The sequence below is a fragment of the Mesoplodon bidens genome (genome assembly GCF_964165515.1).
Source record: "Mesoplodon bidens genome assembly, chromosome: 1".
NCBI lineage: Eukaryota > Metazoa > Chordata > Mammalia > Artiodactyla > Ziphiidae > Mesoplodon > Mesoplodon bidens.
In genome coordinates, this window is record NC_138176.1 from 198,708,416 (window position 1) to 198,735,276 (window position 26,861).

Consider the following 26,861-nt stretch of genomic DNA (forward strand, 5'->3'; position numbering starts at 1 on the left):
GTTGATTTACAGTGTTGTGTTCATTTCAGGTGTACAGCACAGTGATTCAGTTACACATATATGTATAAATATATGTATTCTTTTTTGACATTCTCTTCCATTATAGGTTATCACAAGATATTGTGGTAAAATACGGACAACATAAAATGTACTGGCTTGACCATTAGTGTACGTTCAGAGGCCTTACATACACCCGCATCTTTGCAGGGCTATCACCATCATCCATCCGCAGAACTCTTTTCATCTTGCAAAACTGAAACTCCATTTCCTTACGTTTTCCTTTTAATAATCATTTTCACAGGTGCCTGCAAAACAATAAGATTAGATCCGTATCTGTCTATGCTTTCCGAGGACTCTACAGTCTTACTAAACTGTAAGTACCAGCACCAATTAGTCTGCCCGTCCGTGGTGGCCTGCCAGCCCGACCCATCCCACCCAACACGTCCCTCCCGCCCACGACAGTGACCACGGGACGAGCAGACAGTGGACGGTGCAGCACAGCATTGGGGCCAAGGGCATGGGACCCTGAGTCACACGGGCTGCAGTCCCAGTCCTGACCTCACTACTCACTGGGTGTATGAACTTGAGAACTTAGTTTCCTTTCTAAGCATCAGCTCCCTCTACCGTAAAATGCAAACTACAACAGTACCTACCTCAGGATTGTTGTAAGGAACGAATGAGAAAATCCGTGGGAAGAGTTGGGCACACTGTACCGGGCACATAGTAGGAACTCAATATACATTAGCCGTGGTGACGGGAATGAGGATTGAATGAACTTTATCAACATGAGAAAGCCTAGTGATGATTAAAATTTATGAAGGAAAAAACCCAAAGGCTTCTCCAGTTACTCTTTTCCCACTAATTCTTTTACAAATACATAAAGCATTATAAGTTTAAAAGAACAAAGCTTTTTTTTTAATTATGGTAAAACATATATAACAAATTTGCCATTTTAATCCTTTTTAAGGGTTTCGTTCAGTGGCGTTCAGAACATTCACACTGTCGTACAACTGTCCATCTCCAGAACTATTCACCTTCCCAACTAAGACTCCACACCCACTAAACACACTAACTCCCCACGGCCCCTCCCAGCCCCTGGCACCCACCATGGTACTTTCTGTCTCTATGAATCTGACTACTCTAGGGGACCTCACAGAAGTGGAATCAGGTAATATTTTCCCTTTAGTGTGAGACCTTTTTCATCATGTCTTAAACTTAGCATAATACCTTCAAGTTTCAGGCATGTTGTAACATATATTAGAATTTCCTTCCTTCTTAAGACTGAATAATAGTCCATTGTGTGTGTGTGTGTGTGTGTGTGTGTGTGTATATATATATATATATATATATATATATATATATATATAAAATACACCACATTTTCTATATTCATTCCTTGATGGATGGACATTTAGGTCGTTTCCACCTTTCGGCTATTGTGAATAATGCTGCTATGAACGTTGGTGTACAAATATTTGAGTCTTTGCTTTCCATTCTTTTGGGTGTACGCCCAGAAGTGGAATTGCTGGGTCATATGGCAGTTCTACATTTGATTTTCTGAGGACCCACCATACTGTTTTCCACAGCATCTGCACCACTTTACATTCTCATCAGCAACGCACAGCATTCCAATTCTTCCACATCCTCAATAACCCTTGCTATTTTCTGGGATTTTTGTTGTTGTTTTGTGTTGGGTTGTTTTTGATAACAGCCATCCCTATGGGTGTGAAGTAGTATCTCATTGTGGTTAAGAGCTAAGCTTTTTAAAATAGTCTTTCTCAAAGTTCCATTCCATTTCAGCTGCATTTTACCAGGCAGCTGAAACTTACCACCTAGAAGTTATTGAATGGAAATATAACCCAAAAAATCACATTAATAAACAACTCCCTGTATTTCTATTTCTGGCCCCTTGCCTTCTTTTTTTTTTTTTTTTTTTTTTGTAAGTGATATGAATCACTTTATTTTTTTTTTTTGCTTTATAACATTTAATCAGTTATACATATACATATGTTTCCATATCCCCTCCCTTTTGCGTCTCCCTCCCACCCTCCCTATCCCACCCCTCCAGGCAGTCACAAAGCACCAAGCTGATCTCCCTGTGCTATGCAGCTGCTTCCCACTAGCTATCTACCTTACGTTTGGTAGTGTATATATGTCCATGCCGCTCTTTCACTTTGTCACAGCTTACCCTTCCCCCTCCCCATATCCTCAAGTCCATTCTCTAGTAGGTCTGTGTCTGTATTCCTGTCTTACCCCTATGTTCTTCATGACATTTTTTTTCTTAAATTCCATATATATGTGTTAGCATACAGTATTTGTCTTTCTCTTTCTGACTTACTTCACTCTGTATGACAGACTCTAGGTCCATCCACCTCATTACAAATAGCTCAATTTCATTTCTTTTTATGGCTGAGTAATATTCCATTGTATATATGTGCCACATCTTCTTTATCCATTCATCCGATGATGGACACCTAGGCTGTTTCCATCTCTGGGCTATTGTAAATAGGGCTGCTATGAACATTTTGGTACATGTCTCCTTTTGAATCATGGCCTTCTCAGGGTATATGCCCAGTAGTGGGATTGCTGGGCCATATGGTAGTTCTATTTGTAGTTTTTTAAGGAACCTCCATACCGTTCTCCATAGCGGCTGTACCAATTCACATTCCCACCAGCAGTGCAAGAGTGTTCCCTTTTTTCCACACCCTCTCCAGCATTTATTGTTTCTAGATTTTTTGATGATGGCCATTCTGACTGGTGTGAGATGATATCTCATTGTAGTTTTGATTTGCATTTCTCTAATGAGTAAAGATGTTGAGCATCCTTTCATGTGTTTGTTGGCAGTCTGTATATCTTCGGTGGAGAAATGTCTATTTAGGTCTTCTGCCCATTTTTGGATTAGGTTGTTTGTTTTTTTGTTATTGAGCTGCATGAGCTGCTTATAAATTTTGGAGATTAATCCTTTGTCAGTTGCTTCATTTGCAAATATTTTCTCCCATTCTGAGGGTTGTCTTTTGGTCTTGTTTATGGTTCCCTTTGCTGTGCAAAAGCTTTGAAGTTTCATTAGGTCCCATGTGTTTATTTTTGTCTTTATTTCCATTTCTCTAGGAGGTGGGTCAAAAAGGATCTTGCTGGGATTTATGTCATAGAGTGTTCTGCCTATGTTTTCCTCTAAGAGTTTGATAGTGTCTGGCCTTACATTTAGGTCTTTAATCCATTTTGAGCTTATTTTTGTGTATGGTGTTAGGGAGAGATCTAATCTCATACTTTTACATGTCCCTATCCAGTTTTCCCAGCACCACTTATTGAAGAGACTGTCCTTTCTCCACTGTACATTCCTGCCTCCTTTATCAAAGATAAGGTGACCATATGTCCGTGGGTTTATCTCTGGGCTTTCTATCCTGTTCCATTGATCTATCTTTCTGTTTTTGTGCCAGTACCATACTGTCTTGATTACTGTAGCTTTGTAGTATAGTCTGAAGTCAGGGAGCCTGATTCCTCCAGCTCCATTTTTCATTCTCAAGATTGCTTTGGCTATTCGGGGTCTCTTGTGTTTCCATACAAATTGTGAAATTTTTTGTTCTAGTTCTGTGAAAAATGCCAGTGGTAGTTTGATAGGGATTGCATTGAATCTGTAGATTGCTTTGGGTAGTAGAGTCATTTTCACAATGTTGATTCTTCCAATCCAAGAACATGGTGCATCTCTCCATCTATTTGTATCATCTTTAATTTCTTTCATCAGTGTCTTATAATTTTCTGCATACAGGTCTTTTGTCTCCTTAGGTAGGTTTATTCCTAGATATTTTATTCTTTTTGTTGCAATGGTAAATGGGAGTGTTTCCTTGATTTCACTTTCAGATTTTTCATCATTAGTATATAGGAATGCCAGAGATTTCTGTGCATTAATTTTGTATCCTGCAACTTTACCAAATTCATTGATTAACTCTAGTAGTTTTCTGGTAGCATCTTTAGGATTCTCTATGTATAGTATCATGTCATCTGCAAACAGTGACAGCTTTACTTCTTCTTTGCCAATTTGGATTCCTTTTATTTCCTTTTCTTCTCTGATTGCTGTGGCTAAAACTTCCAAAACTAGGTTGAATAAGAGTGGTGAGAGTGGGCAACCTTGTCTTATTCCTGATCTTAGTGGAAATGGTTTCTGTTTTTCACCATTGAGGATGATGCTGGCTGTGGGTTTGTCATATATGGCCTTTAGTATGTTGAGGAAAGTTCCCTCTATGCCTACTTTCTGCAGGGTTTTTATCATAAATGGGTGTTGAATTTTGTCGAAAGCTTTCTCTGCATCTATTGAGATGATCATATGGTTTTTCTCCTTCAATTTGTTAATATGGTGTATCACGTTGATTGATTTGCGTATATTGAAGAATCCTTGCATTCCGGGAATAAACCCCACTTGATCATGGTGTATGATCCTTTTAATGTGCTGTTGGATTCTGTTTGCTAGTATTTTGTTGAGGATTTTTGCATCTATGTTCATCAGTGATATTGGCCTGTAGTTTTCTTTCTTTGTGACATCCTTGTCTGGTTTTGGTATCAAGGTGATGGTGGCCTCGTAGAATGAGTTTGGGAGTGATCCTCCCTCTGCTATATTTTGGAAGAGTTTGAGAAGGATAGGTGTTAGCTCTTCTCTAAATGCTTGATAGAATTCACCTGTGAAGCCATCTGGTCCTGGGCTTTTGTTTGTTGGAAGATTTTTTATCACAGTTTCAATTTCAGTGCTTGTGATTGGTCTGTTCATATTTTCTATTTCTTCCTGAGTCAGTCTTGGCAGGTTGTGCATTTCTAAGAATTTGTCCATTTCTTCCAGGTTGTCCATTTTATTGGCATAGAGTTGCTTGTAGTAATCTCTCATGATCTTTTGTATTTCTGCAGTGTCAGTTGTTACTTCTCCTTTTTCATTTCTAATTCTATTGATTTGAGTCTTCTCCCTTTTTTTCTTGATGAGTCTGGCTAATGGTTTATCAATTTTGTTTATCTTCTCAAAGAACCAGCTTTTAGTTTTATTGATCTTTGCTATCGTTTCCTTCATTTCTTTTTCATTTATTTCTGATCTGATTTTTATGATTTCTTTCCTTCTGCTAACTTGGGGATGTTTTTGTTCTTCTTTCTCTAATTGCTTTAGGTGCAAGGTTAGGTTGTTTATTCGAGATGTTTCCTGTTTCTTAAGGTGGGATTGTATTGCTATAAACTTCCCTCTTAGAACTGCTTTTGCTGCATTCCATAGGTTTTGGGTCGTCGTGTCTCCATTGTAATTTGTTTCTAGGTATTTTTTAATTTCCTCCTTGATTTCTTCAGTGATCACTTCGTTATTAAGTAGTGTATTGTTTAGCCTCCATTGTATTTTTTACAGCTCTTTTCCTGTAATTGATATCTAGTCTCATAGCATTGTGGTCGGAAAACATACTTGATACAATTTCAATTTTCTTAAATTTACCAAGGCTTGATTTGTGGCCCAAGATATGATCTATCCTGTAGAATGTTCCATGAGCACTTGAGAAAAATGTGTATTTTGTTGTTTTTGGATGGAATGTCCTATAAATATCAATTAGGTCCATCTTGTTTAATGTATCATTTAAAGCTTGTGTTTCCTTATTTATTTTCATTTTGGATGATCTGTCCATTGGTGAAAGTGGGGTGTTAAAGTCCCCTACTATGATTGTGTTACTGTCGATTTCTCCTTTTATGGCTGTTAGTATTTGCCTTATGTATTGAGGTGCTCCTATGTTGGGTGCATAAATATTTACAATTGTTATATCTTCTTCTTGGATCGATCCCTTGATCATTATGTAGTGTCCTTCTTTGTCTCTTCTAGTAGTCTTTATTTTAAAGTCTATTTTGTCTGATATGAGAATTGCTACTCCAGCTTTCTTTTGGTTTCCATTTGCATGGAATATCTTTTTCCATCCCCTTACTTTCAGTCTGTATGTGTCTCTAGGTCTGAAGTGGGTCTCTTGTAGACAGCATATATATGGGTCTTGTTTTTGTATCCATTCAGCCAATCTGTGTCTTTTGGTGGGAGCATTTAGTCCATTTACATTTAAGGTAATTATCGATATGTATGTTCCTATTCCCATTTTCTTAATTGTTTTGGGTTCGTTATTGTAGGTCTTTTCCTTCTGTTGTGTTTCTTGCCTAGAGAAGTTCCTTTAGCATTTGTTGTAAAGCTGGTTTGGTGGTGCTGAACTCTCTCAGCTTTTGCTTGTCTGTAAACGTTTTAATTTCTCCATCAAATCTGAATGAGATCCTTGCTGGTTAGAGTAATCTTGGTTGCAGGTTTTTCTCCTTCATCACTTTAATTATGTCCTGTCACTCCCTTCTGGCTTGTAGAGTTTCTGCTGAGAGATCAGCTGTTATCCTGATGGGGATTCCCTTGTGTGTTATTTGTTGTTTTTGCCTTGCTGCTTTTAATATGATTTCTTTGTGTTTAATTTTTGACAGTTTGATTAATATGTGTCTTGGATTTATTCTGTATGGGACTCTCTGTGCCTCCTGGACTTGATTAACTATTTCCTTTCCCATATTAGGGAAGTTTTCAACTATAATCTCTTCAAATATTTTCTCAGTCCCTTTCTTTTTCTCTTCTTCTTCTGGAACCCCTATAATTCAAGTGTTGGTGCGTTTAATGTTGTCCCAGAGGTCTCTGAGACTGTCCTCTGTTCTTTTCATTCTTTTTTCTTTATTTTGCTCTGCTGCAGTTATTTCCACTATTTTATCTTCCACCTCACTTATCCGTTCTTCTGCCTCAGTTATTCTGCTATTGATCCCATCTAGAGTATTTTTTATTTCATGTATTGTGTTTTTAATCGATGCTTGATTCATCTTTAGTTCTTCTAGGTCCTTGTTAACTGTTTCTTGCATTTTGTCTATTCTATTTCCAAGATTTTGGATCTGGGAAATAGAATCTTGGATCATCTTTACCATCATTATTCTGAATTCTTTTTCAGGTAGACTGCCTATAACCTCTTCATTTGTTAGGTCTGGTGGGTTTTTATCTTGCTCCTTCTCCTGCTGTGTGTTTTTCTGTCTTCTCATTTTGCTTATGTTACTGTGTTTGGGGTCTCCTTTTTGCAGGCTGCAGGTTCGTAGTTCCCGTTGTTTTTGGTGTCTGTCCCCAGTGGCTAAGGTTGGTTTAGTGGGTTGTGTAGGCTTCCTGGTGGAGGGGACTAGTGCCTGTGTTCTGGTGGATGAGGCTGGATCTTGTCTTTCTGGTGGGCAGGTCCACGTCTGGTGGTGTGTTTTGGGGTGTCTGCAGACTTTTTATGATTTTAGGCCACCTCTCTGCTAATGGGTGGCGTTGTGTTCCTGTCTTGCTAGTTGTTTGGCATAGGGTGTCCAGCACTGTAGCTTGCTGGTCATTGAGTGAAGCTGGGTGCTGGTGTTGAGATGGAGATCTCTGGAAGATTTTCGCCGTTTGATATTATGTGGAGCTGGGAGGTCTCTTGTGGACCAGTGTCCTGAAGTTGGCTCTCCCACCTCAGAGGCACAGCACTGACTCCGGGCTCCTCAATTTGGGATGATGTGTTGTCTATTCATGTATTCCACAGATGCAGGGTACATCAAGTTGATTGTGGAGCTTTAATCCGCTGCTTCTGAGGCTGCTGGGAGAGGTTTCCCTTTCTCTTCTTTGTTCTCACAGCACCTGGGTCTCAGCTTTGGATTTGGCCCCGCCTCTGCGTGTAGGTCGCCGGAGAGCGTCTGTTCTTCGCTCAGACAGGACAGGGTTAAAGGAGCAGCCGCTTCGGGGACTCTGGCTCACTCAGGCCGGGCGCGAGGGATGGGCACGGAATGCGGGGCGAGCCTGCAGCGGCAGAGGTCGGCGTGACGTTGCACCAGCCCGAGGCGCGCCGTGCGTTCTCCCAGGGAAGCCGCCCCTGGATCCCGGGACCCCGGCAGTGGCGGGCTGTACAGGCTCCCGGAAGGGTGGTGTGGACAGTGACCTGCGCTCGCACACAGGCTTCTTGGCGGCGGCAGCAGCAGCCCCAGTGTCCCACGCCCGTCACTGGGCTCCGCGCTTTCAGTCGCGACTCGCGCCCGTCTGTGGAGCCCCTTTAAGCAGCGCTCTTAATCCCCTCTCCTCGCGCACCAGGAAACCAAGAGGGAAGAAAAAGTCTCTTGCCTCTTCGGCAGCTCCAGAGTTTTCCCGGACTCCCTGCCGGCTAGCTGTGGCACATTAGCCCCCTTCAGGCTGAGTTCTCGCCGCCAGCCCCAGTCCTCTCCCTGCGCTCTGACCGAAGCCCGAGCCTCAGCTTCCAGTGCTGCGCGCCCCGGCGGGCGAGCAGACAAGCCTCTCGGGCTGGTGAGTGCCGCTCGGCACCGATCCTCTGTGTGGGGATCTCTCCGCTTTTCCCTACCCAGGTATGTGGGGAGTTTCTTGCCTTTTGGGGGGTCTGGGGTCTTCTGCCAGCGTTCAGTAGGTGTTCTGTGGGAGTTGTTCCACGTGTAGCTGTATTTCTGGTGTATCCGTGGGGAGGAAGGTGATCTCCGCGTCTTACTCTTCCGCCATCTTCTGGCCCCTTGCCTTCTATCCTACCCCAGTTTTTACTCCTTAACCCAAAAAACTGTTTCTGGTCAGATTCCTCACTGGTTGTATCAGAGTTTGGGGTTGAGTCAAGAAGGCCACCTAATCGTTTACTAGCAGAGAAGGTCACCGGGGACCCAAAGTCTTAACAGTAACCCCTGTAGCTGCGTCTATCCCTTCACTGCTCTTTCGTGTCTTAGCAAATTACTCAAAGTCAATACTGGACTCCTCCTCATATGCTTCTGCCTGCCTTTCTCTACAGCCTCTCACAAATCTATTCAAAACTTGCTGAGCAACATCTGCTTGGTTTAAGGTTCAATGGATGTGCAGGAGGCTCTTGAAAGACAGTACAGCCTGGAGAGTAAACTTAAGCGTCTTCCATCTGCTCCTTGGTTTTTTCCTGGCACGAGAATATTGTCTGGCTGTTAAAATGTCACACGGTTCTTGTCTTTCATGGGTAAACATCAGATACTGCTCTTCATTCATCCATAGACACTCATTACCCCTCACAGTGTGCAAGGTCTTCAGCGAGACACCGTGTGGGTCATAGAAAGACAAGTCAGACCTACTGCCTTCCAGCTCCTTATGACCCAGTATTTCAGGTAGAACCCTGTGCTTCCATCGGGGAGAGGCACCCGCTCGCTCTCTGGAAGCTTACAGTCTACGGTGGGGAAACAATGCCAACGTACACACAGCAACTAGAGAATGGCAAGGGAGTTTACTTAACTAAGACTTAAACCTATATTGTTCAGACCACAACTGCTAAGATGATTCCCTAAAAGGAGTGATTATTTTGGGTCCAGAGAAGTGAAGGATGACTCTGAAAAATGAAGCGGATGGGGCAAATCAGACAGCACAGGGCATGGGGGGGTGGATCAAGTACCTTTCTAGAGGATTTCTAGTGGCTCTTAAGGGAAACCCTGAGGTGTTCAGGGCAAGTGTTGAAGAGATTCTTAACATCTTCCTGTGCCCAACTGGGGCTCCAGGCTTGCAAGGGAAGGAAGTGGCTCTAATATGGGGCCTTATTCTTTGCTACCCCCAAGAAAAGTCAAAGCTGATGCGGAAGGGAAGATTCCTAGGAGGACAGATTTTACAGGATGTCAGCTCTAAGATCTGTCAGAGTAGCAAAAAGAGAAATCAGTGTGGTCCGTGTATCAGGGGAAGAGGAATTTGAACAAATACTTGCATGAGGATCATAGCCAATGAGGAAAAAGAACAGGAAAGAAGTTGAAGTGGGAGGTTGAACAGAGACCTCATTCTACTAATATGCACCAAGTGTTCCTGACATGCCTGGCTCAAATGTTCAACAGCCCAGTGAATTAGGTACTGGTGTTATTTCCGTTTTAGAGTTGGGGAAACTGAGGATTTCTGAAGTTGCTGTTTGTTTCAGGTCACACTATTAACAAGTAGCAAAGCCAGGAACCAAACTGTCTGACAGCAGATTCAGAGCCGTGAGTTGCTGCTTTAGAGAAACTGAGACAAAAATAAACACGCAAGACAATTTCTCTGCCATTTTAAGACAAAACAGAAGGAAAGGAATTTTGCACACATTTGAGTCCAATACTTTTGCTACCATTGTTAACCTTAGGTATTTTGAGAGTCTCACCTCCACTTTACCAAACCAAAAGGACAAAGTTAAGTGGAATTAGAGTTTTCCAAATATTTCCCTTTCTTTACCAGCTTCTGTTGGGCTGTGTGTGGTTGTGTTTGTGTCCAAAAGTTTTCTTCAGAAAAAAAAAGAAAAAAGGCCACATAAAGACTCTAAGGCCGGGGCTTCCCTGGTGGTGCAGTAGTTAAGAATCTGCCTGCCAATTCAGGGGACACGAGTTCGAACACTGGTCCAGGAAGATCCCACATGCCGCAAAGCAACTAAGCACGTGTGCCACAACTACTGAGCCTGCCAGCCACAACTACTGAAACCCGCACGCCTAGAGCCCATGCTCCGCAACAAGAGGAGCCACTGCAATGAGAAGCCCGTGCACCGCAACGAAGAGTAGCCTGCGCTCACCACAACTAGAGAAAACCTGCACGCAGCAACGAAGACCCAAAGCAGCCAAAAATAAATAAATAAAATAAATAAATTTTTTAAAAAATAAATAAGGCCTCTATAAAAGAAGGGAGGTGATTTTGAAAGTTGTTAAAAAGCTTTTGTTTGCTTTTGGAAGAAAACAAAGAAATAAACACGTAAGAGATCAGTATAACAGAAGGAAGAGTTGGTTCACTCTGCAGAAGAGTGAGAAGTAAAGTCGGGTCAAAGTACAATGGGTCTGACTCTCCAGCAAGGAATTCAGTGTCTTTTCTCCAGAGCAGGTCCATGCCTGCCTCCAGGGACATCTCCCGCATCCCCTCACAGCCTCTTCACCGTGACCCCCCACCTTGTCACCATCACACCTCTCACCGTTGCATAAGCCATTTCCTCTGCCTGGAATCACTCCCACCCACGCTTTGCTTTGTGAATGATACACCTCATCCAAGGCTCTTCTCAACTGAGCCTCCTTTCTTTTTCTTTTCTTTTTTTGTAATTAATGTTCATTGGAATATAGTTGCTTTACAATGTTGTCTTAGTTTCTGCTGTATAGCAAAGTGAATCAGCTATACGTATACATACAGCCCCTCTCTTTTGGATTTCCTTCCCATTTAGGTCACCACAGAGCACTGAGTAGAGGTCCCTGTGCCCTACAGTAGGTTCTCATTAGTTATCTATTTTATACACAGTATAATGTATATATGTCAATCCCAATCTCCCAGTTCATCCCATGCCCTCCTTTCCCCCTTGGTGTCCATACGTTTATTCTCTACGTCCATGTCTCTATTTATGCTTTGCAAATAAGATAAGATGTGGCACATATATACAATGGAATATTACTCAGCCATAAAAAGGAACGAAATTGTGCCATTTGCAGAGACGTGGATGGACCTAGAGACTGTCATACAGAGTGAAGTAAGTCAGAAAGAGAAAAACAAATATCGTATAAACGCATATATGTGGCATCTAGAAAAATGGCACAGATGAACCTATTTGCAGGGCAGGAATAGAGACCTCTTTCTTTAACACTCCCTGTCCCCTCTCCCCTCCAAGCTCTGCTTCCCCAGTCCCAGCAGAGGCTGGCACCTCCTCCGCTGAAAAGTCAGAGGAACTGTATTTCTTGTTCTTTTCCCTCTGCTGCTGCAATAACTACCTGCTCGCATGCTGTCTTCTACTAGATGCAAAGCCCCTCAGAGAAAGTGATTCCACACCTAGCACAATGCCGTAGCTTAGGGGCTCAAAACAATTTGATGAATAAATGAATAGACAGAGTGAGTGAGGGATTGGCTGATGGTTGGTTGATTATTGGGAAAAAAACTAGACGTGAAAAGGTAAGTGATAAAGAACTTTCAGGGCTCCGAAGGCAGGGAAATGGCCTGATGAGAACAACATATAAGAAAATTTAAGATGGACAATTATTGTTCTTCCTTTGCTTGTTATAAGATATCAAGAAGGTATCAAATTTACTGTAGTTATTTCTCTTTTTTCAGGTATCTCAGTCATAACAGAATAACCTTCTTGAAGCCGGGTGTTTTTGAAGATCTCCACAGACTAGAGTGGCTGTATGTTTAATTTATGTGGCATTTTATAGTACTAGTCTTTATGTTCGAAAAATATGTAAATGAACCCATTTTTTTCTTCTGGCTGGCAGGATAATTGAAGAGAATCATCTCAGTCGAATTTCCCCACTAACATTTTATGGACTAAATTCTCTTATTCTCCTGTAAGTACTAAAAATTTATGCAAATATTTCAACTGAAGGAAAAGGCATGAATAAAAATGACTGCTTTGGGTTTAACAGCACGACATTTGGAATTAAAACGCTAAAAGGGAATTTTCAACTAAAAACCATCTCCTAGTCATATCCTATGAGCCTATTTTGTAGTTGTAACAGTTTTATAAGATCTTCCATTTTCTAGAATGTCAGCCCATCAAAACTGAACACAGTCCCACTGCCATGTTTTATTGAAATATTCTTAAGCACACCAGTACTATCCTATATTAATCTTGGTAAAGAAAAATACGTTTGTTTAAAATCACCTCCTTTTCAGTATCCACTACTGAAGGGCACAGGACTTTTCTTCAGTTGCTGATGTTACTGCTTCCTCCATATGATGGCTACCGTTTGTCTAATTTTATTACTAACAAGCACTTAAATATATCAAGACTTACAGAAAAAAATTTGAGTGAGAAGACAACGAACTTAGTAGATGTTCACGGCTTCATAAGAATAATGATAAAACCACGTTTTCTCAACTTCAGTTGAGAAAAGAAACAGAAAAATGAGACTCCTTTTTGTTTCTCTTTTTCAGAGCACTGATGAACAACGTCCTTACCCGCTTGCCTCACAAACCTCTTTGTCAGCACATGCCCAGGCTGCACTGGCTGTAAGTTGCTATATCTCCTCTTCTTTAAAATGTTTATTGAAATATAGTAGTTGACTTACACTGTTGTGTTAGCTTCAGGTGTACAACAAACTGATTCACTTATACATATACATACATCCACTCTTTTTAGATTCTTTTCCCATATGGGTCATTACAGAGTATTGAGTAGAGTTCTCTGTGCTATACAGTAGGTTCTTATTAGTTATCTATTTCATATATAGTAGTGTGTATATGTCAATCCCAAACTCTTAATTTATCCCTCCCCCCCTTTCCCCTTTGGTAACCATAGTTTGTTTTCTATGTCTGTGAGTCTCTTTCTGTTTTGTAAATAAGTTCATTTGTATCGTTTTTGTAGATTCCACATATAAGTGATATCATATGGTATTTGTTGCTTTCTGACTTACTTCACTTAGTGTGATAATCTCCAGGTTCATCCATGTTGCTGCAAATGGCATTATTTCATTCTTTTTATGACTGAGTAATATTCCATTGTATATATGTACCACATCTTCTTTATCCATTCCTCTGTTGATGAATATTTAGGTTGCTTCCATCTCTTTGCTATTGTAAATAGTGCTGCTATGAACATTGGGGTGCATGTATATTTTCAAATTAGAGTTTTCTCCAGATATATGCCCAGGAGTGGGATTCCTAGATCATATGGTAGTTCTATTTTTAGATTTTTAAGGAACCTCCCTACTGTTCTCCATAGTGGCTTCACCAATTTACATTCCCACCAAGAGTGTAGGAGGGTTCTCTCTATCTGTTCTTACAGAAGACAACTAACTTTTCTGGTTTTGCCTAGTTCATTTCGGATGTCAGGTTTTTTCAAATGGCAGTTGTTAATATTTTTAGCATGATTTTCTTATTAAACATCCTTATTATCTAAACTAACTCCTCTAAACTCTTACCAAAATAAAACATCTCCTAAAAACAAAACATACTTTGGAGGCAGGAAGAAGGAAGACAGAAGGGATGTTATGATATCTATATAACATCACCCCTTCCCCCTGTCAGTCTGTTCACCTGTTCATTTGGTACAGAGAGACTAAGCCACTTTAGTTTCATTGCTAAATTCTGTGTAATAAGAATATGATACTTAGACTTTATTTTTGAAGTCTCATCACAACAGAATATGTTCTACAGAGTTTTTCACACAGTAGTTTTGTTTGTGGTAATTAGCATCACTCTACCTATGCAGAACTCAATTACCCAGTAAATGTGTCTATTTAAAATACAGGCAAAAATGAAGAAATAAATCCAAAATATTTATTTAAATGTTCAGTCAATAACCTGCATATACTCTATATATGAAAATTCCCTCTGTCTTTTACTTGTAGGGAATTCCCAAAAGTTTGGTCGTTGGAGTTCTAAGCTCACAACAGACTAGAAGAGCCAACTTGAAAGTAGGAGGGGCAGTTAGAAACGTTGATTTTAGTAAGTAACAATTAGCAACCTGATAATAAAGCAGGAGCAAGACATGCGATAAAAAGCAGACAGAGTAACTCAAAACACACTAGTTTGGAACCATCTAGGGGAAGAGAAACATCCCCCAAATCATTAGTAAGTCCAGAGGGCATCTTAATATGACAGTATAGTATCCTCAGTAATGACGAACTAAGTCATCAAGGAAAGGGCAAACTAAGTGCAATATCCTTTGTGGTGATTAAATTTGGGCTCAAAAGAATTCATTAATGATTATTACATGCACAGTGATCCAAACTTAGTAATGAAGTAAAATTGATTAATATTTATATGAGTAAATTAGAAATTCATGCATTGAGACCAGAAGCAAATGTGGGAGATTTTATGCCCATACAATAAGAAATCTTTCCTTTGCTTTTAAAAAGGTAGCCAAATGTATATTTCAGATCAAAATAAAAAATGATTAGGATTTATAACTAAAGACGTGGACTTTTTAAATTTTTGTTACTAAAATTATAATCTTTAAATTTTAGCTATCCAAAACAACTCACTCCACATACATCCCTGAGAGTGAATGTTGTCCCAATTTTAATTCTAGTAATAATTTTTGCTTTATAAGAATTCATTTTTTTAAATTAATTACAATATCTTTACCTTGCACATGAACTTTCATTTAACAAAGTATAAACTAGAAAATCTGTTGGATGTGTCGGCAAACATTTGTTTAACTATGGTTAAGTAGAAAAATACAAATAAAACAAAAAGAGATATGACAGCCCAGAAGAATATATTTGCAAGATATACAACAGACGACAGATTAAAACCTTTAATATCGTTCTTTCAAAGCAATAAAAAATACTATAAACACCACACTAAAAGATGTGAAATTCAAAAAGGAAGGAATATAACTAATCAATAAGCATATGAACAGATGGGGCAATAGCCAAAGATGAGCTAAAGAGCAAGAGGGTAAAGTAAACTTTTATCTGGGGATGAGACAAAGCAAGTTTATATATAGGCAGAAGAAGCTAATGTAAAGAATTTGTAAACATGAAAAACAGTGAGGATGCATTATGGAGCAAGGTCCTGGAAGCCATGGAAAGGATGGACAAATAAGGTGGGATACACACACAGATGCAATAAAGATGAATGCACCTGCCCTGCTTCAATCGACATGGCACAATTTCAAGATCATAATATGAAGTATAAAGAAAAAGTCACTGAAGGATGCCTATTATATATGACAATTCAATTCCAACAATGCTGTGCTGAAGCTGTAGACAGCCTCAAGACAATATTGCTCCCACTCTACCAATGAGAAAGAACTTTACAATCTACACAGTCTTAATTTTCTCCAGCCTGTCAGTCATAAGGCAAGCAGGTAAACTGAATTCTAAGGAGTGACCAAGAGAGACGGGACATATACAATATTTCACCTTTGGCAGAGCACAAGGTGAAGAGTTGACCCTCATAGAGCAGGTACAAAGAAAACTGCTAAAATTTTAATAAACCTGTAAAGGTTAAGTGTGGGCTAGTGTAACCCTTTGGAATACTGGGAATCACACACTCAAGGGAGTCAGCTATTCCTAACAGCCTCTTTTTCTCTGGCCTCCACCAGCTCATGGAGAAAGCTGGGAGTAATTAAGGAAACCAGACAGAGTCTTTGGTGACATGCAGGCACAAACCCCACCTTCTCCCCTAGACTCTTCCCTCTTAGGAAGCATAAACTCTACACCATGGGGAGAGGGACAGAAGATCTTCCTGCAGCCAGGGACTGTGCATAGATTCACTGCTTCCAAAGGAGAAGTATCAGCCAAAGCTCTCTACTCCAGCAATAGGGGCAAATAAACCTCTCCAGCCCAGGATACTGCACTGTTGCAAAGTGGGTTAAGGCTTCTGGGGCATGTGGGACAACAATGCTGAGAAAGCCCCATCCCAGAAAGAGCAAGAGAAACAATCCTTGTCAAATTATAAAACAATCAACAGAACTAGGCCCAGAGATAACTCAGATGTTACAACTACCAAACAAGGAAAGTAAAATACTTATGATTAATCAGTTAAATGATATAGTGGGAAAGGTGAGCAAAACATGCACACATGGAAAATGTCTGCAAACAGATGGAAGCTTTAAAGAGAATCAGAGAATTACTTCAACAGGCTGAACACAGCTAACAAAAGAATCAATGACCTTGAAGATAGGTCAATAGAAAGCTTTCATTTGAATCAAAATGAGAATGGAGCATAAAATAAAGATAGAACAGAGAATCCAAAAGTTACAGGATAATATAAAAGTGTCTCAAAATGCGTTAAAGTGGTCACAGAAAAAGAAGAGAAGGACAACAGGACAGAAGATGTTACCAAAAAAACTTGAGTCTGCTCACCAGACACACAGCAAAGCCAATCTACTGGCACCAGATTGTGGTGAAGGAAAGTACAGCATATATTTCAGGTGCCAAGCAAGGAGAATGGACAGCCCATGCTCAAAAGACCCAAATTCCCTGATGGTTTTCAGGGAAGGGTTTTTAAAGGCAGTGTGAGGGAGGGGACTGCAGGGTGTGTGATCAGCTCGTGCACAATTCTCTGACTGGTTGGTGGTGAGGTAACAGGGTGATGTTATGGGAATCTCAATCATCAACCTTCTGGTTCCAACAAGCCTGGGGTCTACATGCTGGTGATCAGCATGCTATTAACTTCCTCCACCTGGTGAGGGTTTTAGTGTCTGCAAAACAACTCAAGGATATGGCTCAGGGTATTATCTGTTGCCCTTGAGGAGGAACTAAAGGACCCTGAATTTGTTTTATGACTAAACTATTACTATTTTGTCTTGCTTGACTATTTTCCTTTGTTTCACCATTTTCTCACTTCTCTGATTAAATCTGCTCTTTGGAACTCAGGGAAGGCCTAGGAGGCTAAAGCTCTTCTACAAACAAGAGGTGGGGGACATAGGGTCCTGCTCGTTTTTCAAAGAAATATCTGAAGAGATAATGACCAAGAATTTTCTAAAATGATGTAATACAACAAACCAAAAAATATCTAAGAACCTCAGAAAAGAAAACAAGCAGAAGTAGAAAAGAAAAAAAAAAAAAACTGGACAAATCATAGTCAAACTGCTGAAAACCAAAGATAAAGAAAAGCAAAGCAAAAAGCTTGAGGCAACCAGAGAAAACAGAGATATTCAAGCTGTAAAACGAAGATAAGAAATGCAGCACTAATTTTTTTTAAAAGATGGAGGGGCTGTGTTAACATTGGAAAAAAATAGCCTTCTGAACAAAGACTATCACCAGGGATAAAGAGAAATATCACAGAATGATACAGGGCTCAATTTGGCAAGAGCCACAATAATCTTAAGTGAGTAAGCAGTTTCAAAGGAATAAAGTGAAACCATAAAACTATAAAGAAAAATAGCCTGGCGTCAAGAGATGTCATTTAAAACTAAGAAATCTACCAATATGTGGATATTTGATATTCCTAAGGTGAATATTAATAAATAACATATAATTGATCAAAATCCTATGGTGAGAGAGATAAAAGAAAAGGCAGGAAGACAATATATACTAATTTCATCATTTCTTATAATAGGAAATTGATAAGTGCTATTGTTATTCTCTAAGAAAGAGAAGATATAGTGTATTGGGTAAAGTTATAATTATAAAGGTTACCAATAGAATATACAAACCTTTTTCAATGTCAGAAGAAATAAAATTTTTAAGCCATTTGTTGAAAGATTTTTTAATCTATAAAACCATATAATAATATTTTTAAATAGCAGACTAAGTTAAGATACAGTAGTCAGATCGAAAAACATAAGTGGACTAAAATTACCTACTAAAAAGAAAAACAGATTTTCAAGTTGGATCACAGAGCAAAACCTAACTCAGTACTATGTACAAAAAATCCATCTGTAACTAAGTGATTAAGAAAGATTAAAAATAGAAGACTCCTCAAAAGTATGCCATGTAAATGCAAACCAAAGAAAGCAGGCATCATTTTTTATCTAAGTAGGTAGAAGTTTGGCCAATTTGCATTAAGCAGTACAAAGAAGGACATTTAAATGCTATAGTGTGCAATTTCCAATATAAGATGTTATATTAGGAGTATATATATGCACCAAATAGATTCATATAACAACCAAAACAAAAGAAAAATAGACATACATAAGCGGTAAGAAATAATAATCTACCTCTTTCAGTCCATGAAAGATCAAGGAAAACCAGGAAAAGGATATGGGGAACTAAATAACATAGTTAACGAATTAGCCCTAACTGGTACATATCAAAGTGCAAAGTCCCTTCTTGATAACAGAACAGATTTATTTGGGGCGGCAAAGTGCCCAGCTAAAATACTACATTCCCAGACTTCCCCACGTCTAGGCAGAGCCACGTGGCCGAGCCCTAACTAATGAGGAGGAAGACGTATAGTGTGGAACTTCTGGGCAACCTCCTTAAAGAGAAACAGGCACACCCTCCCTTTCTTTCCTTATCCAGAAAAGACGGATATGATGGCTCAAGCTTTAGCAACATCTTGGAACACAAAGACAAGGACCTCCGGACAGTGAATATGAAAGACCTTAGGTTTCTAACAACTTGGTAAAATTACCAGACTAGCCCTGGACTACCTAACCCTAGATTTTTTTTTTTTGTTAAATCCTTGTGTAGTTATGCTGTTATAGTTGGGTCTCTGTTCTATGTACCTGTGCTTAATCTTAATAGATATAAACTGAAAGTGAAGAACGCCCAAAAAACATTCACCAGAATTGACCATGTATATTAGGACATACACGTTCACAAACAAAACTCAGAAAACGCGGGATTAGCCTAAAGCAGAAGGAGGGTCATCACATCCTGGGTGTAGGAGACCAGGTGCACATACAGGTAAATCATGGATGTCGGGCAGAAAGACAAAGGCTTTGCCCTCCTTCATCACCTCAATTTTCTCTGTGAGCCCCTAGGGGATGAGAGAGGGAATTGAGAGGGCAAGATTCTTGGTGTTTTTATTTTCTGTTATTGTTGTTCTTCAGATCCAAGAACCAAATTTTCATTTTCAGCCAGTTCTGCCATGTATAGAGGGAAACATAAAGTGGTTAGATTCAGAGGATCATTAAGTTGGAAAAGTGATCCAGGCATTAAGTAAGCAAAACACCCCCTCAGGTCCATTAGAACTTGGAGCCCTGGCACAAGGAACAGATTTGTATGCCATACCCCTGCATATCAAGAACTAAAACCTCTAATTTTAGGAAGAAAGCCAAAGCAAATTCACAAATAAAGATTAAAATAAACTCAACATTGAATTTAACAATTTAATCAAAAGTCCCTAGTTTATGCCTCTTACTGACTTTTACATATAGTAAATTAATATTAACTTAAATATTTTTGCTACCTTAATAGAAAAAAAAAGTTACAGGTGTAACTAACAAGAAAGTAACATCAAGAAATTTTGTGAGGCTTAGGAGAACGTCACCCCCTGGTGGTAGATTCCTGGTAACAACAACAAAATAAGAAAAGGAAATAGAACAGTCTGTGTCAATGATAACCTTCGTTATGGAAGGCCAAATGCCTGGGCCAAGACTAATGATCAAAAAAAGATAGTACTACAAGTGCTTTATTTCCAGTTTAATAGAAGTTTTTCTTTAGAAGGGTGATCTAGAATCAAGATTTAAGATTTTAACACAACATTCCATATGTACAGAAATCCTGTCTACGAAAACCTTGTTATAGTATATGCCCTTCTCAGATCACTATAGTAAGAAGAAGCTTATTCTCTGGACACCATGGATTGTGAGCTTAAATTTGAAATGTTTTGTGTCCTTCAACAAGTAAATCTGATTTTGCAGTCTGATGCAACAGAGAAAAGCCCTATGCCTGACTTCAAATATATCTCTCTTCTTTGCTCTTCTCTGTGATAAATACACCCTTTTAGTCCATTGACTTGATTTCTAGAACCCTTACATGCTGGCCTTCCAGATCTTCCAGATAGACTTTGATTTGTCAGCATCCATTTTTATTGCAGTGCCAAAATAAAACTGACTGTCCCAGATACAGCCTCTCCAGCAGAAAAAACAGGCATGTCCATTAATGTTACTCATGCTTCCTGCATAGATTTTAGTAGATGTGTCAGACTTCAGCTCATATATTTTAGTGGCAATTGTTCCTGAATGGCTTTACGTGGTATGGTGACTGGTAAGCTAAGTGCTGGGGTAAAACGAGTAGATTTAAGAGCCAGCATCTGCTTCTGAAAGTGTATCCCTGAGCTCAGCTAACTCTGTTCTATGAACTTCCACCATAAACCCTACGACAAGATAAAAGACAGGCAATAGAAGAACGCCTTCATGAAAACCATGAAGCAGAGACAATAAAACATCAACTTTTTGACAAGTATGCTGCTCAGACCAGACTCCCGTTGGTGACCTAGCATCACACAGCAAGGGAGCTCAAGTCAGGTCTGCAAGCAGTGCCCTGAGTCAGGAGTGGAGAGCCAAGGGCAGCTGTGGGTCTCCCTCTGCACTGGCCTGTGTGGCCATATAATAAAGCAAGAAAGTATGTTCTCAGGGGTAAAAGGCTATGGAGAATTTTTTCTGGGAGTGTCTAGGCAAGGGAGGTAGAGGTTAAACACTGTTTTGTGGTAGCATCTTCTGCAGCAATAGTAGAATCTTCTGTGGACTGTAGCAGAGTCACACCACTCAGAGAAATGCCAGTGGTACCTCTGGACGGGTGTTTAATGCGGATCACTACGTGCTTTCTGTTTATATAGCTGGTAGTTACCACAACAAAAGCTTTCCATGGGGCTTTTTTCATTCACTTCACATTCTTTAGGATACATATGTACCCACATGAACACCTCATACTGATGCAACTCAAAACATTTTTACTATTAACACAGAAAAAAAGAAACATTATATATAAATATATCATTTCGGCTATTATGTAAGTGGCTACACTTACATTATGTGAGAATCCCTATGAAATAAACAGTATGTGGGAAAATGATATTTTACTAGAAAACAAATCATTCTTAACCGACTGACTTTTGTGTGTGATTAAAATTTAGCTTTATCATTTTTTATTTTTATATTTCAGGGACTTTGAAGGCAACCATATCCATAATTTAAGGAATTTGACTTTTATTTCCTGCAGTAATTTAACTGTTTTGTAAGTAATGTTTTGTCCTTTTGAAGTACCGTTTTATCTCTTTACAAATAAAATGAATCATTTATGCGAACAGAATCTAGCATAAACATGCATAGTAATTACAGCAAATGTTCCCCTCAACTTGAAGTTTTTTGAAAAGGAAGCACATTGGCAAAATTACTGAAGTTCAAACCAGGCATAACCACAGATTCACAACATACATGGGTCATCACAATGGTACTATCTTATGTGAGACCTGCTTTTCTCAACCTTACAAGTAAGACCCAATTTAATGGGAAAAAAATTTCTCATAAACCACCTAGAATCTGCCCTTGGATCTCAGTTTGAGAAACACCAAGTTAAAGTCCTAATCTATAAAAATTATTACTGCAAAGATTGTGGGGGAAATTAAGTATAACTTTTAGAAACTGTAGAATGTTCACTTCCCTGAGGATGTAACTGCAGACACCAGGATAAACCTTAGAATGTTATCGAGTATAATTTCTCCTTATACTCCTCTCTGGCTTATTTTAAATCCAGGGTGCCTCTTCCATAACAGTGAGGGATATTGGGTCTTCCTTCAGTATAAAAGTATAACTGCCTCATTTGCAGTTTATTCTTCCAGAAGAGTATTTTTCAAATTGTGGGTTGAAACTCACAAGCAGGTGATGAAAGCAATGTAGTATGTCCCGAGCCGCATTTTTAAAATGAAATAGAATAGAATAGAATTGAATTAAAACATCAGAGTGCAATTCAGATGATTAAATGTATTGTTCCATGAATCTTGGGTTGTGTGGGTGTATGTTATGTCCCAATGCAAAATGCATTTTCCTACTATTGGTTACCATGTGAAAAGTTTGAAAATCATCATACTAGAATATACAGGACCCCTGTGTATGGGCAATGCAATAGCTACCACTGACACAACAAAAATTTTTACCCAGTTATGCCCTCCGCCCCATTCCAGTGGGCTCAAAGCCACTGAAATGTGTGAACTTTTCTGCAGTGAGTTTAGCAGTCTTCATATGCAGGATTCTATCAGTCATGCAAAACAGTTCATGGTAATTGCCCAAAGGAAACCAAATTGCACTTAAAGGACACAGGGCAAATAAATATCCAAAAAATGTAGCCATTCTTTTCTATTCTACTTGTATTTGTCTTTAGAGAACCCTCTGTATGAAGAAATCATTTGTGAGTTTCCTCTTGGCAGATGCTTGTGCTTTTCTGGTCCAAGGATGCTGGGAGAAAGTGGTAATGGTTTGGAGTGTTGAGAGGAAATAAATACTTAAGGATGGGACGAGGCCAGCTTCCAGGCATGTCCCACAATGCCTCAAGAACTGGAAATCTTTTAAAGGTTTCCTGTGAGTTAGTCCTTTATGCTATCTCATAACACGACATCAGGGCAGAGATGAACTGTCAGGACTTACAGTCTCATTCAGCATCCCAAACTAGAGATCTTCTGAGTTGGTCCAGCTTGAAGTAGACCTCCTGCAGCATCTCCACCCTAAATCACATCAACTGCCCAATGTGCACCAGTGCTATTGTGTGGGAGGTATTTTGTTCAACAGACACACCATGAAGCCTACAGAGGCGACCCTAAGACAGCTCCCTGGGCTGAAGCTCAGTCTGTATTCTCAGGCAGGAGTCGAGGTTTTCACTCTTCCCCTGTGGAGCTCTTCCCTAAATCACTTAGAACTTTGAACACTATTTTACTCTTATCATCATTGAAAGATCTGGGAAATTTAAGTTTAAAGTTATTACAGACTGGGTAATTTATGACGCTACTTCAACCTCTCTTGATGTGAAAAGTGCACTCCACGTAATTATCTTTGTTTTTGCAGGCTGTTAATCTCCTCTCCAATAATTCACCTATCAGTTACCTCTGGAAGCTACAACATCCTTTTCTTTTTACTTTCAGGGTAATGAGGAAAAACAAAATTAATCACCTCAGTGAAAACGCGTTTGCACCGCTCCAGAAACTAGATGAATTGTAAGCTCGATTACACATATATTGATAAGAATTTTCTTTCTACTGTTCCAGTTCATAGTTTTCACACGTATACATTTTTATACATTTAAGAAAGATTTATTTTTCTCTCTTCCTAGCACTATTTCTGCATACCTTGAGCCACAAAGGTATTCTGATAGTTTAAAAAATATGTGTAAAGGAAAACTATAAAATAAATATTTGAGGAAAGTGGGGTAAGGGAAACATAGCTGTGGAGAAAGAATAAAGTCTGGAGAGATCAATAAATAAAATACATCTTGCACCACTCTAACCCACTGCTGGAGAGGGAGCACAAATTTATCTTTAAGTTTCCTGGAGAGTTAGGATTTAAAACCAGGAGATAAAAAGACACCACTCTGCTGCTTCTGAAACCAAAGGCTAATCTTGGATCCATAAGGAAATTAGACACTACCATGGGTAACATCCCAGACTGTAATAATGGAAAAGAGAGCTATTTATAATGTCCCTTTTTTAAGATCAATGACACAGTTCCAAAGGACATTAAGACAACTCTCTGATAAATCAAAGCCTTGTGGTCCAAGCACATAGGAGCTGATTGTCCAAATAAAACATACACAGGACAATAAATGAAGTACAGGTCCTTCAGACAGTTTTTTACTTTTTACCATTAATTTCTTCAATTGGGTTTTTGCTAAAGTTTAGGCTAGCCACCAGTTTGATTTTGTGAGTTCTAGAAAGAATCTGGGGAATGGACAGAAGGTACATGTTTGGCAATTAACTGGGCAGAACTTTGATTCATTAAAACTTGTCCATAAAAGTTAAAGAAGGTAGGGCTTCCCTGGTGGCGCAGTGGTTGAGAGCCCGCCTGCCGATGCAGGGGACACGGGTTCGTGCTCCGGTCCGGGAAGATCCCACATACCGTGGAGCAGCTGGGCCCGTGAGCCATGGCCGCTGAGCCTGCGCGTCTGGAGCCTGTGCTCCGCAGCGGGAGAGGCCACAACAGTGAGAGGCCCGCGTACCACAAAAAAAAAAAAAAAAAAAAATTTAAGAATGTAACTAAACTGTTTCTCGGGACACCTTACCTGCAAACGAAGACAGGTGGAGGGAATACATATGCCACAGACAGAAACGTTCCTCAGGAACCAATGCAGCATTCTGCTCCAAAACATCAATAAACAAGCCACTGAAACCCCAACGTTTTTCCATGACCATTTGCTTGAAACATTTTTCAGTAGACAGTACCAATCATTCACAAAGCGCACAAGAAAATCTCGATAGATATCAGAACCAAGCACCTGCTGTAACAGCTCCCAGTGTCTGGCTAGTGAACCAGACCATCAACACATAGGAAATTATTTTATTCTCAGTAGTAGGGAGAGGTGCGTGTAGGTGACTCGAACAGTAGTATCTAGCCATGAAAATACAAGCTAATCGAGGGGTCCATACTTTTCCTTGTTTTATCCTACTTGCCACCGCGATCTGAATACCAGAAGGTAATTTCTGCCAATCCTGACTTGCATGGTGGCGCTGAGGTGCAGGTTCTAAGTATCAGTAACCAGTAGTGAGCATGGAACACAACAACTTAGTCCGTAACCAGTGCTAATGCAGGTTCAGAGGTAAAGGAAAGAGCAACAAAGGGGCAGAGAGGGGCACCAAGGCCAAGAATTAGTCCTGCCTGAACCCTGCCGAATCCCATACCCAACGTTGGCTTGAAAAATCGGATTTACAGGGATGAAAATGGCATGTTTTCTAAGAGGTGATGGCTTTAAATGGGTGGGTCTAGACCTCAAATGAGTGACTCTCCCTTTGAGAGAGGGTTTGGACTACACTCTCTGCCCCTCCTGGCTTGATCCCACTGACAGAGTTAATGCGGGCAAATAAATTGGCAACAATCAGAATTGACTTCTCACAGTAGACTCTAAATAGTTCTGATGGCAGAAACTCTTTGCTACATGCTTGATTTACTTTGTGCTTTTAAAGTCAACTACTCTAGGTGATAATGTGTTTCCTGAGCCCATTCGGAAATGGACCTCAAGTCCAGTTAAGTTTAGACCAACTTTCCTAAAACGAAACTGAGAAAATGGTCTTTTTACCCATCACTTAGGGTCTAGGCCAAATGGTTCCCATTACATGATTCATGATAAAAGAACGATATGTCAGAATTGGCTCTAATAGCCAAAACAGCACTCCCATCAGAAACAGATGAACATGGTATTTCAAGATTTAATATCCTAGTGGACTCTTCTAAATCTGTTTTTCACATTGCCTCACTAGTATGATCAATCTTTTACTTGGCTTCCCATACAAAGAACTGGAATTGTGCCGCCACTTTTACCTAAATATGAAGCAAGTCGAGTCTGTTAATGGCCTTCTAGGTAGGGATACAAAGAATACAAAGAATACAAAGAATAGCTAGCCCAAAATTAAGCTAGATGCTGGAGAGCCCAAGATGAATAGGTACAGGGCTGGCACTGAAAGAGTTCACGTCCTTCAGAAGAGGAGAACGTATGTACAGAAACAGTTTTAATATGATGTTATAAGTGCTGTATGTGTTATCCATGCTACATACGGGAGAACAGAGAAGAGAATGCCTAACCTCCCTGGTCACAGAGGAGTGACATGTGAGCAGAATCGTTTTTGTTTCTTTTTTAAGTATAGTTGGTTTACAATATTGTGTTAGTTTCAGATGTACGGCAAAGTGATTCAGTTATGCACACCCATTCTTTTTTCAGATTCTTTTCCCTTACAGAGTATTACAAGATATTGAATATAGTTCCCTGTGCTGTACAGTAAATCCTTGTTGTTTATCTGAGCAGAATCTTGAAGGATGAATAGGGAGTTCACCAGAAGGCCAAGAATTAAAGCTTATTCCAGGCAGAAGGAAGCACCCATGCAAAAACCCGGAGGCTGAAATACTGAGGTGCCTTCAGGCCCTGGTGAAAGTCATTTGACTGAGTAGAAAGTGGTAGGAAACTGAGCTGGAAAGCTAGACAGTGGCAAGATATTTAAAGGCTTTTTAATATCACACTAAGAAGTTTTGATTTTATCTTCTATGCAACAATGAGCTATTGAAGGATTTTAAGAAAGGGATGAAATTTTAGAGACATTCCTTTTGTTGTCAAATCAGACCATCTATCTTCACAGACAATTCACCCATGAAAACATAAATAACAAAAACAGCCTCAAGGTTCAGTTTACAGTATAAAAATAAAACATTTATAGCAAAGACATGTATAGTATTGATTACATTAGCTACTTTTTAGTTTTAAAAACTCAGTCTAAATCTATCTTGCCCTTCCAAGTTGAATAACCTAACTTTTGATTTGTAAGCACTGCAATAACAAATAGATCTATTCCCATGCTTCTCCCTGTAGCAACAAATAGGATTTGG

General features: G+C 39.6%; 1 protein-coding gene across 4 annotated transcripts in view; it reads left to right on the forward strand.

The window, feature by feature from the left end:
- Positions 1-26,861, forward strand: part of RXFP1 (relaxin family peptide receptor 1) — a gene marked incomplete at both ends in the record, with an annotated part of 108,676 nt that overhangs the window by 65,338 nt on the left and 16,477 nt on the right. For all 4 annotated transcript variants that reach the window (XM_081241881.1, XM_081241882.1, XM_081241884.1 and 1 more), the window contains 6 exons: positions 302-373; positions 12,056-12,127; positions 12,217-12,288; positions 12,878-12,952; positions 21,451-21,522; positions 23,420-23,491. In XM_081241881.1, the coding sequence (XP_081098007.1) occupies positions 302-373; positions 12,056-12,127; positions 12,217-12,288; positions 12,878-12,952; positions 21,451-21,522; positions 23,420-23,491 (435 nt within the window). The remainder of the gene's footprint in view (positions 1-301; positions 374-12,055; positions 12,128-12,216; positions 12,289-12,877; positions 12,953-21,450; positions 21,523-23,419; positions 23,492-26,861) is intronic.